The following is an 18,256-nucleotide window of genomic DNA, read 5'->3' as shown; positions in this document are numbered from 1 at the left end:
ACGTCCCCCTCCATATAACACCTCGATTGAATTCTATCCAGTGTTCAGACCCCAGTAACCCACAACCTCTCTCACTCTGTCCTTCCATCTCGGTCTCTCTCTCTCTCTCTCTCTCTCTCTCTCTCTCTCTCTCTCTCTCTCTCTCTCTCTCTCTCTCTCTCTCTCTCTCTCTCTCTCTCTCTTCCTTCTTCTATTTCTGGCAAACAGACGGAATTGTTTGGCAATATGGCGAGCATGACTGAAGAGAGACCTAGAAAGATGTTCTGTGTGCAATGCAGTGAAGGGGGTGATGTGTTGTTCCTGGGCTGCACCAGCGCATATACAGCTGTCAAGGCACACTGTGGAGTAGTGTGTGAGGTTGGCTCTAGATGGAAACCTCTGGTGTCAGTACAGTGTATGTAACAACCAGAGACTGATACGTGCAAATGAGGTCATTGTTTGTTTATGACTGACGCCACTTAGCGAAGTTGGGAAAGTCATTAAAGTATGAAAAATTGTGTGGTATGAGGAAGGTGGGCACATTAGAAAAGGTAGTAAGTGGTGGGATGAAGAAGTAAAGTTGCTTGTGAAAGAGAAAAGAGAGGCGTTTGGACGGTACATGCAAGGAAGAGATGCAAATGACTGGGAGATGTATAAGAGAAAGCGGAAGGAGGTCAAGAGGAAGGTGCAGGGGTTGAAAAAGCAGGCAAATGAGGGTTTGGCGTCAGAGAGTATCATTAAACTTTCGAGAGAATAAAAAGATGTCTTGGAAAAAGAAAATAACGCGCGAAAGACAAGAGAACAAATGGGAACATCGGTAAAGGGGGAAAGGGGGAAGTGATAGCAGGTACTGATGGAGTGAGGAGGAGATGGAGTGACTATTTCGAAGGATTATTGAATGTGTTTGATGATAGTGCGGCAGATGTAGGGGAGGAGCAGTGTGGTTTCAGAGTGGTAGAGGATGCGTGGATCAGGTGTTTGCATTAACAAATGTGTGTGAGAAATTTTGAAAAATAGATGGATTTGCATGTGGCATTTATGAATCTGGAGAAGGCATATGATAGGATTGATAGAGATACTTTGTAAAAGGTATAAGAAAACATGGTGTGGGAGATAAGTTGCTAGAAGCAGTGAGAAGTTTTTATTAAGGGTCTAAGGTATGTGTACGAGTAGGAGGAGAAGAGAGTGATTGGTTCCCAGTGAAGGTCGGTCTGCGGCAGGGGTGTGTGATGTTCCCCTGATTGCTTAATTTGTTTGTGGATGGAGTGGTTAGGGAGGTAAATGTAAGAGTTTTGGAGAGATGGGCGAGTATGCAGTCTTTTGGGAATGTGAGGGCCTGAAAAGTGAGTCAGTTGTTGTTCGCCGATGATACAGCACTGTTGGCTAATTCGAGTGAGTAACTGCAGAAGTTTGTGACTGAGTTTGGAAAATTGTATGAAAGGAGAAAGTTAAGGGTAAATGTGAATAAAAGCAAGGTTCAGTAGGGTTGAGGGACAAGTTAGTTGGGATGTAAGTTTGAATGGGGAAAAATTTGAGGAAGGGAAGTGTCTTAGATATTTAGGAATGGATTTGGCGGCGAATGGAAGCATGGAAGTGGAAACGAATCATAGGGTGTGGAGGGGGCGAAGGTTCTGGGAGCGATGAAGAATGTGTTGAAAGAGAGAACGTCTTCTCGGGGAGCAAAAATGGGTACGTTTGAAGGATTAGTAGTTCCAACAATATCATATGGTTGCTAGGCGTGGGCTATGGATAGGGCTTTGCGGAGGAGGGTGGATGCGTTGGAAATGAAATGTTTGAGGACAGTATGGGGTGTGAGTTGGTTTGATCGGGTAAGTAATGAAAAGGTAAGAGAGCAGAAGAGGGTATGTTAAAATGGAAAGAATGAGTGAGGAAAGGCTGACAAAGAGGATACATGTCAGAATTGAAGGGAACAAGAAGCGGGAGACCAAATTGGAAGTGGAGAGATGGAGTGAAAAAGATTTTGAGCGATCGAAGCCCGAATATACAGGAGGGTGCAAGGAATAGTGTGAATTGGAACGATGTGGTATACCTGGGTCGACGTGCTGTCAATTGACTGAACCAAGGCATGTGAAACGTCCGGGGCAAACAATGGAAAGGTATGTGGGATCCGGATGTGGATAGGGAACCGTGGTTTCGGTACATTATACATGACAGTAAGAGACGGAGTTTGAACGAATGTGACCTTTCTTCGTCTGTTTCCTACCGCTACCTCGCTGACGCAGGGGGTGGCGATGCTGTTTCCTATGGGATGGGGTGGCCTCGGAATGGATGAAGGCGAGCGAGAGAATACATATGTGCATGTGTGTGTTTATGTATATGTGTCTATGTATATGTATTTATATATGTATGTGTCTATGTATATGTATGTACGTGTACGTGCATGTATGCAAATATGTGTGTATTTGTGTTTTCTGGCGCTACCTCGCTAACGTGAGAAACGGCGATCAAGTGTTATTATTATTATCATTATTATTATTATTATTATTATTATTATTATTATTATTATTGGTATTATTATTATCATTATTATTATTATTATTATTATTATTATTATTATTATTATCATTATCATTATTATTATCATTATTATTACTATTATTATTATTATTATTATCATCAGTTATAATTGCTACTGTAGAAATCATGATAATGATAATAATGACAATAATAATAATAATTCAGCTGCTCCCAAAACACTTGCCTCTCATGATCTTTCTTCTCATGCCCAGGTGCATATGCACCAATAATCACCCACCTCTCTCCATCAACTTTCAGTTTTACCCATATTATTCGAGAATTTACTTTCTTACATTCTATCACATACTCCCACAACTCCTGTTTCAGGAGTATTGCTACTCCTTCCCTTGCTCTTGTCCTCTCACTAACCCCTGACTTTACTCCCCAGACATTCCCAAACCACTCTTCTCCTTTACCCTTGAGCTTCGTTTCACTCAGAGCCAAAACATCCAGGTTCCTTTCCTCAAACATACTACCTATCTCTCCTTTTTTCACATCTTGGTTACATCCACACACATTTAGGCACCCCACTCTGAGCCTTCGAGGAGGATGAGCACTCCCCGCGTGACTCCTTCTTCTGTTTCCCATTTTAGAAAGTTAATACAAGGAGGGGAGGATTTCTGGCCCCCCGCTCCCGTCCCCTCTAGTCGCTTTCTACGACACGCGAGGAATACGTGGGAAGTATTCTTTCACCCCTATCCCCAGGGATAATATACATATATATATACACATACACATATACACACATACACATACATACGCACATACACACACACACACACACATACATATATATACATATGAAAAAAGTAAGAAACAGTTTAGAAAACAAACTTTTAGCTTGAAATGAAGAAAGATCATGAGAGGCAAGTGTTTTGGGAGCAGCTGAATGAGTGTGTTAGTGGTTTTGATGCACGAGACCGGGTTATAGTGATGGGTGATTTGAATGCAAAGGTGAGTAATGTGGCAGTTGAGGGAATAATTGGTATACATGGGGTGTTCAGTGTTGTAAATGGAAATGGTGAAGAGCTTGTAGATTTATGTGCTGAAAAAGGACTGATGATTGGGAATACCTGGTTTAAAAAGCGAGATATACATAAGTACACTTATGTAAGTAGGAGAGATGGCCAGAGAGCGTTATTGGATTACGTGTTAATTGACAGGCGTGCGAAAGAGAGACTTTTGGATGTTAATGTGCTGAGAGGTGCAACTGGAGGGATGTCTGATCATTATCTTGTGGAGGCTAAGGTGAAGATTTGTATGGGTTTTCAGAAAAGAAGAGTGAATGTTGGGGTGAAGAAGGTGGTGAGAGTAAGTGAGCTTGGGAAGGAGACCTGTGTGAGGAAGTACCAGGAGAGACTGTACGTACAGAATGGAAAAAGGTGAGAACAATGGAAGTAAGGGGAGTGGGGGAGGAATGGGATGTATTTAGGGAATCAGTGATGGATTGCGCAAAAGATGCTTGTGGCATGAGAAGAGTGGGAGGTGGGTTGATTAGAAAGGGTAGTGAGTGGTGGGATGAAGAAGTAAGAGTATTAGTGAAAGAGAAGAGAGAGGCATTTGGACGATTTTTGCAGGGAAAAAATGCAATTGAGTGGGAGATGTATAAAAGAAAGAGACAGGAGGTCAAGAGAAAGGTGCAAGAGGTGAAAAAAAGGGCAAATGAGAGTTGGGGTGAGAGAGTGTCATTAAATTTTAGGGAAAATAAAAAGATGTTCTGGAAGGAGGTAAATAAAGTGCGTAAGACAAGGGAGCAAATGGGAACTTTAGTGAAGGGCGCAAATGGGGAGGTGATAACAAGTAGTGGTGATGTGAGAAGGAGATGGAGTGAGTATTTTGAAGGTTTGTTGAATGTGTCTGATGATAGAGTGGCAGATATAGGGTGTTTTGGTCGAGGTGGTGTGCAAAGTGAGAGGGTTAGGGAAAACGATTTGGTAAACAGAGAAGAGGTAGTGAAAGCTTTGCGGAAGATGAAAGCCGGCAAGGCAGCAGGTTTGGATGGTATTGCAGTGGAATTTATTAAAAAAGGGGGTGACTGTATTGTTGACTGGTTGGTAAGGTTATTTAATGTATGTATGACTCATGGTGAGGTGCCTGAGGATTGGAGGAATGCGTGCATAGTGCCATTGTACAAAGGAAAAGGGGATAAGAGTGAGTGCTCAAATTACAGAGGTATAAGTTTGTTGAGTATTCCTGGGAAATTGTATGGGAGGGTATTGATTGAGAGGGTGAAGGCATGTACAGAGCATCAGATTGGGGAAGAGCAGTGTGGTTTCAGAAGTGGTAGAGGATGTGTGGATCAGGTGTTTGCTTTGAAGAATGTATGTGAGAAATACTTAGAAAAGCAAATGGATTTGTATGTAGCATTTATGGATCTGGAGAAGGCATATGATAGAGTTGATAGAGATGCTCTGTGGAAGGTATTAAGAATATATGGTGTGGGAGGCAAGTTGTTAGAAGCAGTGAAAAGTTTTTATCGAGGATGTAAGGTATGTGTACGTGTAGGAAGAGAGGAAAGTGATTGGTTCTCAGTGAATGTAGGTTTGCGGCAGGGGTGTGTGATGTCTCCATGGTTGTTTAATTTGTTTATGGATGGGGTTGTTAGGGAGGTAAAGGCAAGAGTTTTGGAAAGGGGGGCAAGTATGAAGTCTGTTGGGGATGAGAGAGCTTGGGAAGTGAGTCAGTTGTTGTTCGCTGATGATACAGCGCTGGTGGCTGATTCATGTGAGAAACTGCAGAAGCTGGTGACGGAGTTTGATAAAGTGTGTGGAAGAAGAAAGTTAAGAGTAAATGTGAATAAGAGCAAGGTTATTAGGTACAGTAGGGTTGAGGGTCAAGTAAATTGGGAGGTGAGTTTGAATGGAGAAAAACTGGAGGAAGTGAAGTGTTTTAGATATCTGGGAGTGGATCTGGCAGCGGATGGAACCATGGAAGCAGAAGTGGACCATAGGGTGGGGGAGGGGGCGAAAATTCTGGGAGCCTTGAAGAATGTGTGGAAGTCGAGAACATTATCTCGGAAAGCAAAAATGGGTATGTTTGAAGGAATAGTGGTTCCAACAATGTTGTATGGTTGCGAGGCGTGGGCTATGGATAGAGTTGTGCGCAGGAGGATGGATGTGCTGGAAATGAGATGTCTGAGGACAATGTGTGGTGTGAGGTGGTTTGATCGAGTAAGTAACGTAAGGGTGAGAGAGATGTGTGGAAATAAAAAGAGCGTGGTTGAGAGAGCAGAAGAGGGTGTTTTGAAATGGTTTGGGCACATGGAGAGAATGAGTGAGGAAAGGTTGACCAAGAGGATATATGTGTCGGAGGTGGAGGGAACGAGGAGAAGAGGGAGACCAAATTGGAGGTGGAAAGATGGAGTGAAAAAGATTTTGTGTGATCGGGGCCTGAACTTGCAGGAGGGTGAAAGGAGGGCAAGGAATAGAGTGAATTGGAGCAATGTGGTATACCGGGGTTGACGTGCTGTCAGTGGATTGAATCAAGACATGTGAAGCGTCTGGGGTAAACCATGGAAAGCTGTGTAGGTATGTATATTTGCGTGTGTGGACGTATGTATATACATGTGTATGGGGGGGGTTGGGCCATTTCTTTCGTCTGTTTCCTTGCGCTACCTCGCAAACGCGGGAGACAGCGACAAAGTATAAAAAAAAAAAAAAAAAAAAATAATAATAATAATGACAATAAAGATAATAAGAATAATAATGAAAATTATTATCATTATTATTATTATTATTATTATTATTATTATTGTTATTACTATTATTATTATTATTATTATTATTATTATTATTATTATTATTATTATTATCATTATTATCATTGTTACTATTATTATTATTATTATTATTATTATTATTATTATTATTATTATTATTATTATTATTATCATTAGTATTATTATTATTATCATTATTTTTATCATCATTACTACTACTACTGTTCCTGTTACTACTGCTACTTCTATTATCATTATCATCATCATTATTTTTATCATTATCTTTACTACTACTACTACTATTGCTGTTACTACTGCTACTTCTATTATTATTATCATAATTTGTGTTGATAGTTGGTGTGATCGGTCTGGAGATCTTGTTACATATTTCAGGGAACAAGTCAATGTTTCGTCACTATTATGGAGATCTTGTGTCTGATGGTGGCCGGTGTGTCAATCTGTCCCTCCACCTGTACCCTCCTTCCTGACATACGTCCTCCAAAGTTTTCTTGTTACGTAATATTCTCGCCCTCATTTCTCATTCTGCAACCTATTTTGTAACCTACGTATGCTCCCTCATACAAAGCAGGCCCTGTATGCTCCCTCATACACTGCAGGCCCTGTATGTTCCCTCATACACAGCAGGCTCTGTATGCTCCCTCATACACAGCAGGCCCTGTATGTTCCCTCATACACAGCAGGCCCTGTATGTTTCCTCATACACTGCAGGCCCTGTATGTTCCCTCATACACAGCAGGCCCTGTATGCTCCCTCATACACAGCAGGCCCTGTATGTTCCCTCATACACAGCAGGCCCTGTATGCTCCCTCATACACAGCAGGCTCTGTATGTTCCCTCATACACAGCAGGCCCTGTATGTTCCCTCATACACAGCAGGCCCTCTTTGCTCCCTCATACGCAGCAGGCCCTGTATGCTCCCTCATACACAGCAGGCCCTGTATGCTCCCTCATACACTGCAGGCCCTGTATGCTCCCTCATACACTGCAGGCCCTGTATGCTCCCTCATACACAGCAGGCCCTGTATGCTCCGTCATACACTGCAGGCCCTGTATGCTCCGTCATACACAGCAGGCCCTGTATGTTCCCTCATACACTGCAGGCCCTGTATGCTCCCTCATACACTGCAGGCCCTGTATGTTCCCTCATACACGGCAGGCCCTGTATGTTCCCTCATACACTGCAGGCCCTGTATGTTCCCTCATACACTGCAGGCCCTGTATGCTCCCTCATACACAGCAGGCCCTGTATGTTCCCTCATACACAGCAGGCCCTGTATGTTCCCTCATACACAGCAGGCCCTGTATGTTCCCTCATACACTGCAGGCCCTGTATGCTCCCTCATATGCAGCAGGCCCTGTATGCTCCCTCATACACAGCAGGCCCTGTATGCTCCCTCATACACAGCAGGCCCTGTATGCTCCCTCATACACAGCAGGCCCTGTATGCTCCCTCATACACTGCAGGCCCTGTATGCTCCCTCATACACAGCAGGCCCTGTATGCTCCCTCATACACTGCAGGCCCTGTATGTTCCCTCATACACTGTAGGCCCTGTATGCTCCCTCATACACTGCAGGCCCCGTATGCTCCCTCATACACAGCAGGCCCTGTATGTTCCCTCATACACTGCAGGCCCTGTATGTTCCCTGATACACTGCAGGCCCTGTATGCTCCCTCATACACTGCAGGCCCTGTATGTTCCCTCATACACAGCAGGCCCTGTATGCTCCCTCATACACAGCAGGCCCTGTATGTTCCCTCATGCACTGCAGGCCCTGTATGCTCCCTCATACAATGCAGGCCCTGTATGTTCCCTCATACACTGCAGGCCCTGTATGATCCCTCATATCTTCCTCAGGTGGTACAAGTTGTCATCTTGATAATGATTATCTTTTCATGAATCATTTATTTAGTTTTTTCATTTTTTTACTAGTTTCTTTGTGTTCACTTTTATGTCGGACATTGTCTTCTTCTTTGATCTTACTTTGTGACCTGGTTAGCGATATTCACCTCAACTTTCCCCCACCACAATGGCGTTTTTGATACAGCCAGCCTTGGTCGTATAGGCTGGTCGGCTGGGTGAGGTTTCTAGAGGCTGTATGACCTTACTGTGGGGTGGGGAGAGATTTGGGTTGGGGAGGGAAAGGGTGACGAATCTTGAGCGAGGGTGAGTGTGAGGGGTATGGAAGGGTCAGTATAAGAGGAAGATCACATGAGTGAGGGGGAGGAGGTCCAGAGCCAGGAAAGTGTGAGCTGTATGGGGGAGTTACTGGGAGAAGAGTGGGATTGTATCGGGGAGGATGGGTATGTGGGTGTTAAGGGGCACAGCACACCCCTTACACACACACAGACATACACACACACACACACACACACACACACACACACACACACACACACACACACCTGTTAGTTCCTCTGTATCCTGCTACTACTCTCATACGAAAGCCTGTATGGTAAGAGGAAGTGTAGGTATTCTTGCCTAGCTTGCAGCATATTGTGTTGATGTTTCTCACGTGGCCCACCATATACCACCTCCAGGACGGCACGAGTTGCCTGACACTACCTATTCATAGCCTCCATCGTGTTCCTTTTGAGTTTATATGATGATTTCGTTCATTTCTCTTCATCAGACAGTTTACTTTCAATGGGAAACACATGGAGGGGTCAGGCTGTGGCATGCCTGGCTCGTAGGGTCAGGCGGTATGTGATAACGGTACATATGATACGTCAAAATATGAGGCATAAGATGTTACAGGTGAGGGTACAGCGTGGGAGACGAGAATGATAACTGCCGGTGTGACAGGTTAAGGTACTCCCAGGGAGAGAGGGAACGTTAATAACTGCTGGTGCGATAGTGAGTGATATGACAGAGGTCGTGCTGTAGCACGAGAGTTTTCCAGATCTAAAACATGTGTCTTAGTACGAGTGAGCGAGGTGTCGGTGTGGTATAGCAGCAGAGTGGCGTGGGTGTGAAAGTTTGGCCAAGTGTGTCAGATAAGCTGAGCCGAGTGGCGATGTAGGCTACCAGCCGCAGCACCAAATAGCTTGACTGTTCAGGACACGGTTATACCGCCGTCCCAGACCCTGAAGAGGCGGACAAGAGTTGGTCCTAGAGCGACCTGTGGTGGTAGACAGAACTTGGTCCCAGGTAGACTTGTGGAGGTAGACGGAGATCTACAGTGGAAGGTTCCATCTTGTCAGACAGGAACCTGGCCAGACCCTCACTCTCTGGCTGGCGAAGTCTGGGCCTCCCCGACTCCTCTTGTGAACTCGGTGATATTAGTGAAATGGGTAGGTGACCTGCCCTGGCCACCTGCCTCCCACCCAGCAGGTGACCTGCCCTCGGGCACTTGCTTCCCTACCTGGGAGTCACCTGGGGGTTCTTGCTTCTCATAACTGGCTCGAAAAATTACCCCTCGCTGTTACCAGCTGAGGTCCCTGATGATCCCGCTTTTCCCACCTGTGGTCCGTGATGATCCCGTTTTTCCCACCTGTGGTCCGTGATGATCCCGTTTTTCTCAGATATCGTCCGTGATGATCACTCTGTTACCAACTGTCATTCTTGATAATCCCACTGTTACCAGCTGTTGTCCGTAGTGATGTGAGGTGTCGTCCATAATGGTCCTGCTATTACCAGCTGTCGTGCGTGATCTCCTGGTTAAGTTGTCGTGTGTGTTGACCAGGCTCCGACCAGCTCTCGTCCGTGTTAAGGACTTCTGGAACCTGGGGCAGCTTGGAGGGCGCCTGGCGCTACCCCAGTGTGTGTGTGGGTAGGATGGTACCACTCCTGCCCCCCTTCCCCCTTCCTTCCTCTTACATTCAGAAATAATTTTGTCATCATCATATAGAGAACGTACAATGCCAGTCATCATATAGAGAACGTACAATGCCAGTCATCATATAGAGAACGTACAATGCCAGTCATCATATAGAGAACGTACAATGCCAGTCATCATATAGAGAACGTACAATGCCAGTCATCATATAGAGAACGTACAATGCCAGTCATCATATAGAGAACGTACAATGCCAGTCATCATATAGAGAACGTACAATGCCAGTCATCATATAGAGAACGTACAATGCCAGTCATCATATAGAGAGCGTACAATGCCAGTCATCATATAGAGAACGTACAATGCCAGTCATCATATAGAGAACGTACAATGCCAGTCATCATATAGAGAACGTACAATGCCAGTCATCATATAGAGAGCGTACAATGCCAGTCATCATATAGAGAACGTACAATGCCAGTCATCATATAGAGAACGTACAATGCCAGTCATCATATCGAGAACGTACAATGCCAGTCATCATATAGAGAACGTACAATGCCAGTCATCATATAGAGAACGTACAATGCCAGTCATCATATAGAGAACGTACAATGCCAGTCATCATATAGAGAGCGTACAATGCCAGTCATCATATAGAGAACGTACAATGCCAGTCATCATATAGAGAACGTACAATGCCAGTCATCATATAGAGAACGTACAATGCCAGTCATCATATAGAGAACGTACAATGCCAGTCATCATATAGAGAACGTACAATGCCAGTCATCATATAGAGAACGTACAATGCCAGTCATCATATAGAGAACGTACAATGCCAGTCATCATATAGAGAACGTACAATGCCAGTCATCATATAGAGAACGTACAATGCCAGTCATCATATAGAGAACGTACAATGCCAGTCATCATATAGAGAACGTACAATGCCAGTCATCATATAGAGAGCGTACAATGCCAGTCATCATATAGAGAACGTACAATGCCAGTCATCATATAGAGAACGTACAATGCCAGTCATCATATAGAGAACGTACAATGCCAGTCATCATATAGAGAACGTACAATGCCAGTCATCATATAGAGAACGTACAATGCCAGTCATCATATAGAGAACGTACAATGCCAGTCATCATATAGAGAACGTACAATGCCAGTCAACATATAGAGAACGTACAATGCCAGTCATCATACAGAGAACGTACAATGCCAGTCATCATACAGAGAACGTACAATGCCTATTGGTACGTTTATGTACTAAAAAAACATAACAGTAATAAGCGTTGCTTAAGGTACAGATTCTGGGTCAGGTACATACACATGGCCACAGTAGCTGAGGCAGGTGCATGAGACAGGGATACAGCTATGTCTGTTCATCACCAAAGCACGTGGCCCACACCACACTGCCTGCCGCCACACAGACTGTATTGAGTGAGAGAAGTGTGGACTGTAGATTAACACAATCTCCTTCACAAAGTGTTTATGACAATAAAGAGTCAGTTATGATATGGCAATCGTTATTGATTGTTAATGCTAGTTCGGATGGATCAAGTTAGATAATAAAGTAACGCCTCAGTAAAGTAACGCCTTAATAACGTAACGCTTCAGTAAAGTAACGCCTTAATAACGTAACGCCTCAGTAAAGTAACACCTTAATAACGTAACGCCTCGGTAAAGTAACGCCTTAATAAAGTAATGCCTCAGTAAAGTAACGCCTCAGTAAAGTAAAGCCTTAATAAAGTAACGCCTCAGTTTCAAAAGGAATCTTAGGGCTGAAAAACTCTTAGCGACTAATGAGTATTGAAGCAGCGATAGTTCGACTGGTCCTACCTGACCACCAAGTGATGACCAGGCGGGACTGATCATGACCTGTGTGGCAGACACTAGTGACCATACGAAGTTATATCACTAATGACGTCATCATATACAAATCCCAGAGCTGGCGGACGTTTGAACGTTAAGACCATTTTCACTGTGCTAATCTATATTTCATTTATATTTCATTTGTTGATATTTCTTCGTTAGTTTTTGTTTCATTTCTTATTGTTTCGTCGACTAATAGCCTGTTTAATATTCGCTTTTCCTGCCGAACTACCAAATTTGTTGTCATGAAAATCATCTTAGCGTTGTGCCATAAAACCGACGCGTTTCTTACAATATATATATCATGACAGTAACGATCAAATTCCGTCGTTCCTAAAATATGCAATTTCCTTAACCTCTTAAGTAGGATGGTGCGACCCTTGATCACGATGTTACAACTCTTGTTGACCTTTCATGGTCAGGACAAACACAACTCATCATAACCCCTGAACTATAACGACATGTTCAAGGGTCGCACCGTGTGTTAGGGTCGTAATGTTTCCTGTAAAGACACACGACAGTATGTGATGAGTGTGTGCCTGTGTGGCGCCTCCTAGGAACTTCTCAGCTTTTATTTCCTGCTTGATGAACCAGATATGACCTCAAGCCACCTTGGGTTAAGAAGGCTTAGCTTGGGTTCATGTGACCTGCGGAACTAAGTTGACCATAGCCCACTTATCATTGTGATACCCACACAGATAGCAACACTTTACTACCTTCAGCCAATCACACTAAGTCTTTAACATTTGAGCTGCTACGATGACAGTGGTAGTATGAGAATTTAGAAGAACGGGCTCAGTTTACAGCATGGTGGTGTGGTGGCTGTATTACTATATGACCTCGGTTAACAAATTTACGTCTACATCGTTTTCAGAGTTGAACTCAAGATTAATGCCTTCTGTCTGTCTGTCTGTCTGTCTGTCTGTCTAACGGATTCTTCACAGCGTCTTTTCCTAAAATTAGTCAATATGTTGCAGTGTGGACAGTGATGCTGAAGTGTTGCTCTCTCCTCCATACAATACATCTTGCATTTCTTATCATCCTCACAACTTACTCCATATTCCGTCTACTTGTTTACTCTTGCTCTCATCCATTAACTGTAATATCCTAACGGCTAATATTTCCATAAGTACTGCATCCATTATCTCGACATCTGATCAAACCGCTTTATACTAATAAATTTTTCATTAATATTTTCTCTTTCCAAAAGTTCTTTCTCTTGAAACCTCCTTTAGACAAAACTTTTTAGTTGTTCTATATGTTTAGGTACAGGAAAATCTACCTTACATCCATTTTTACCACATTATTGCCCCCGAGTACAATGTGTGCAGGCACCTAAATGAAACATGATTTGTAGCTTTTAAATTGTTCAAGCATCTCAATGTCTTCGTGATTACATCTTCATTGTGGTGTCATCTTTTATAAGATTATCGAGAGTCACTAATTACTATGATGTATTCATGATTTATTTCTTCAAAGCCTCATTCATAGCGCGCAGCTCATGTATTCAGTACACTTCACCCCTCACTCCACCACATTTCTTTCTTCAAGACCCATTATTCCACGTCAGAAATCCAACTCCCGGTACTGTAAGACTCGACCAAGGCTCTACACACGTCACCTGAACTTGTACATCATCAAACCAGCAGGAGCAGAAGGGTTGTGATTAGACCCCACTTGACGGAAGGGGGGGGGGGGGTGTTTACAGCCTAGCAGCTGTGTGTTTACCCAAGCACCTCACCAACCCTTGCCTCCCGTCATGGTCGAAGCTAAGCTTTCTTGGTGTTACTGAATCATTTTTTTTACGAGAGAATTAAAGTTGAAAATAAATTTTTTTCGTGTTCATCACGTCGTACCCATAGTAAACCACCAGAGGCAGTCTGCTTGACATAGGGGCACTCTGTGTGACCTCATCACAACTCAAATAAAATAGTATTTAATGTCATGTTTATGTATATGCTGCAATTATGTGTCAGTGATTAGTAGCAATAACAACAATGATGAAAATAACTAATAATGATAATAATAATAATGATAATAATAATAATGATATCCCTGTAATAAAGGAAAGTAGAATTCTTTGTCTTCCCTGCCTCTCTTAGCAGAAGACTTAGAGGAGCTGAAACCCTCTCCTACTTGTATTTCAACTTATCACAAAAAACTGAACAGAAAAAAGAGCCAAGAGAGAAGTGCTCATCCTCATTGAATGCCCAGGCTGAGGTGCCTGAATGTCTCTGCATGAAAAGATGAGAAGATAGGAGAGATATGTCGTACATTTGATAAAAGGTGAAAGGCGTGCACCGGATAGAGTCAAGTGAAGCAGTGTGATATACTGGGGAAGACGTGCTATCAGTAAACTGAAACCATAGAAACGTCTGTGGGACATAGTTGTGAGTAGGGGGCTGTGTTTTTAGTGCATTACATATGACAAAGATGGATGTTAGCGAATGAGGCCTTTCTTTGTTCCTTGCGCTGCCTTGCTAACGATGGAAACGGCAAACCATTATGAGAGAAAGAATATTGATATTAATTACGTTGGTATTGCAGTAATATATTGCATCAGCTTGTGCGAAAATTTCGTCTGAGAGAACAGTTATGCATCAGTGTGCATGCTGGTATTAACGGTATTGTCAGTACTGTATGTATTGTATGTATCAACTGCTGCTTATTTGCATGGCTTAAGTGACTGCATATATAGGTTAGGTACGTGTTGATAGGTAGTGTAGGTACTTGCTGCTAGTGTAAGTATTGTGAGAGTGGCAATACTGACTACGTCAGTAAGTAGGTCAGACACACGAATGCCATACTCCCAGAGTCCGCCCGTGGAAGATTTCTTTTTATTCTAGTGATGATGAACGTTAGCATGTGTGTGCATGTACGGTGTAGTGTGTAACGTGCCCGGGAGCTGGTGTATCCTCTGTGGTGTAGCTAAGACCCAGATTGCTAGGTGACTGTACGGCTTTTCTGAGTGGTGGATTGGCTCGGTGTGTCCGTGTGTGCGTTCGTGGGGGCGTGACGTCATAGTCGCCACACGCCCTCCACCTGCTGGCCTCACCAGCTTCGGCCCGCCAACCCTCTTGTCAGTTGACGAGTGTCTGTGGTGGTGTGAGGACACGGCTGGGCCAGCACGCACGCACGCACACACGACCACTCGCTCTACAGCTCTGTGCTTTACACTCACCTCCTCTCACCCTCGCCTTCTGCCTCCCTCACAGAGCGGCAGTCTGGGCCCGGCTCAGGAGCGACTCCGCCTCAAGATGGAAGGGCTTGTTAACATCAATATGGACGACCAGAGGTTCGCTGTGCTCAGTTACGACCAAGTGCGACAGCTCAACGACGTCTTGCACGAAGTCGTCCCCATCCACGGCCGCGGCAACTTCCCCACGCTGGAGATCCGGTTACGTGATCTTGTGTCGATGGTAAGGACGAAGCTGGAGGCGGACTCCATGACGGTCCGCGACATACGAATCAACGGAGGCGCTGCCTCCCACATCCTGGCCACCGAGAGCGACCAGGCCTACAACGACCTCGACCTCATCTTCGCCGTCGACCTCAGCACCCCCAGGAACTACGATAGGGTGAAGAACGCTGTGTTAGAAGTGCTTCTGGACTTCCTGCCGGAGGGTGTGAGCAAGAAACGCATGTCGTCCTGCTCTATGAAGGAAGGGTATGTGAACAAGATGGTCAAAGTGAACGACACAGACCGCTGGTCCCTGATCTCCCTCTCCAACAACGGCGGCAGGAACGTAGAGCTCAAGTTCGTGGACAGCATGAAGCGGCAGTTCGAGTTCTCGGTCGACTCTTTCCAGATAGTTCTGGACTCACTGTTGCTCTTCTACGAGTGCGCGGAGATGCCCATCAGCGAGAGCTTTTACCCGACGGTGATGGGAGAGAGCGTGTACGGCGACTTTACTGAGGCTCTCTACCACCTGCAGAAGAAGCTGATAGCCACCAAGAACCCCGAGGAGATACGGGGCGGCGGCCTCTTGAAGTATTGTAACCTTTTGGTGAAGGACTACGAACCAGCTCGACCCGAGGAGATCAAGACCCTAGAGCGATACATGTGTTCCCGGTTCTTTATCGACTTCCCCGACGTGAACCAGCAGCAATCTAAGCTGGAGGCCTACCTGTGGAACCACTTCGTCGGGCCAGACGAGGCGCTCCGCTACGAGTACCTGATGGTGCTACATAGAGTCGTAGACGAGTCAACCGTGTGCCTTATGGGCCACGAGAGACGGCAGACCCTCAACCTCATCGACGAGCTCGCCTGCCAGGTGTTCTACACGGAGCAGCAGCGGCTGTACGCCAAGCAACAACACTGTAGCGACAGCAGTAGCAGTAGCAGCAGCAGCAGCAGCAGTAGTAGCAGCTTCGACGTTCACATAGCCCCCCCTCCGCCCGTCATCTACAGCAACGGCTACTACTACGCCCCCATCGTGCCCGCGCCTGCGCCGCCGCAGTCGTACACCTGCACGTGCGGGTGGTTGCAGTGTGCTTAATGCACGCGCGTGCCCGGGCTCGACGGGCCACCAGCCCGGCCAGGCCCGTTAGTGCCAAGAGTAAACACTGGTGACGCTGTGGTTGGTGGGGCGGCTGCAGCACCCCAGGACACAAAGTGCTGGCCCAAACACCCCTAGAACATAGGGTTGGCCGCTATACCCCCAGGACAAAGGGTTGGCCGCCACACTCTAAGGACAGGGATGAGTGCACCACCAGGACACAAGCAGGCTGCCAGTGTTCCAGCCTGCACCTTGAACCTTCCCAGTGTATGTGGTGAATGCGGAGCCAAACCCCCTCCCCCAGGATAGCAGCAGCAGTGCCAGCAGAAGGCGGCCCAGCAGCAAGCCAGGCTCACCCTTGCTGCTGCTGCTGCTGCTGTGCTAACCGCAGCGTCATCCCCCATTGTGATATGTACATGAGAGTGTGTATATAGTTCAGTACGTGTCCATAAGCCACAGACCTGTGTCGTTATGTTAGCCAAAGGAGTATTAGTATTTCAATTCCCGGTCAATTCTGGACTGTCCTGTGTTGATGGAAGAGGTCCATCACAGCCAGACGCTAGACCATTCCTCTGAACCCGCCAGGTGGCCACGGAACAGGTGAACATCAGGTGACACGAGAGGTATGACCACGAGAGAGAGACAGACAGTCAAACACTGAATGATAGACACAAAGTTGTAGAAAGATGAGGTGTCTTTGTTAACGAGGCACCGTTCCCGTTAATGACCGACCTGAGGTCACCAGTCGTGTGTGCAAAGCCGGCCCCGACCCTCTTGCCTCCGTCCGCACCTCCGTCAGTAGCTTCGAGGAGGAGGAGGCCCTTTTCCACCTTCTCTTTCCCACCATCCTCTGGGGTGGCCCTCAATGGTCCACGAAAGTGTGCTGTGAGGTCCCCTGCTCCACCAGGACCCCGGGTGAACCCCCAAAGGAGGTGGTTCCCTGCAGCGCCGTCTACAGGATGATTCTTAACCTCCTCTGACCAGCGCCCCCTCCACCTCACCCCCTGCGACCCACTACCTGCCTACGGCACCCCCAGCCTGGGCACGGTGCCAGGACAAGGGTCAAATGGGGTCAATCTGGGGTCACAGCAAGGTGGACGACGGACGTATATCTCCCATCATAAGGTGAGTACATAACTGTTTACGTCTCTTTAGGCCCTTGCCAGCATTATGGTCGGTCATGATAGTGTACGACTCGTGACACTGTTTTACATGCACTCCAGCTCTTCATTGTAGGAATGTTTTGATTTTGCTAATGAATGATACAACTGTTGCCTTTGCAATACATTAGATGTGATGTAGGTTTTGCAATACAGTATCAGGTGTAGCCATTACAATACAGTAGTTGTGGTGTAGTAATAATATTGACCAAGTTTCTTATTGTACTACTGTGTAATGTTGGTGAGGTCCGCTGTGTAGTGTTGGCGAGGTCTGCTGTGTAGTGTTGGCGAGGTCTGCTGTGTAGTGTTGGTGAGGTCTGCTGGGTAGTGTTGGTGAGGTCTGCTGTGTAGTGTTGGTGAGGTCTGCTGCACCCCCGCCACTCACATACTATAGTCTATCGGGAGGTGAACTTGTACCATGCCCGTCTGGAACTTAAGTGTGCTTATCGATATATGAAGGTGATAATGATGAGTGTCTGCGGCCGCCCTGGCGAGTTTTGTGGTGACTGTACACTGGTAGTAATACCCACAAGAAACACACCACACGCCCGTTCATGAGACACCTTCATGTATACATGGGAACCCCCCCCCCCCCACCGCCCTCCATTTTTTCCTTTTTTACACCCCTTCCCTCCCACCCACCCCCGCCCCACCTGCATACCGAACCGTGAAGAA

The 18,256-nt window shown here is 45.7% G+C and overlaps 1 protein-coding gene across 3 annotated transcripts in view; it reads left to right on the top strand.

The window, feature by feature from the left end:
• LOC139757996 (terminal nucleotidyltransferase 5C) overlaps nucleotides 1-18,256 on the top strand; it is a 268,910-nt gene that overhangs the window by 177,324 nt on the left and 73,330 nt on the right. For all 3 annotated transcript variants that reach the window (XM_071678950.1, XM_071678948.1, XM_071678949.1), the window contains one exon: nucleotides 15,138-17,546. In XM_071678950.1, the coding sequence (XP_071535051.1) occupies nucleotides 15,138-16,421 (1,284 nt within the window). In that variant the 3' untranslated portion in view covers nucleotides 16,422-17,546. The remainder of the gene's footprint in view (nucleotides 1-15,137; nucleotides 17,547-18,256) is intronic.

The sequence above is a fragment of the Panulirus ornatus genome, chromosome 29 (assembly GCF_036320965.1).
Source record: "Panulirus ornatus isolate Po-2019 chromosome 29, ASM3632096v1, whole genome shotgun sequence".
NCBI lineage: Eukaryota > Metazoa > Arthropoda > Malacostraca > Decapoda > Palinuridae > Panulirus > Panulirus ornatus.
The sequence above is the reverse complement of the archived record's forward strand: the minus strand, read 5'-3'. Positions and strand labels throughout refer to the sequence as shown.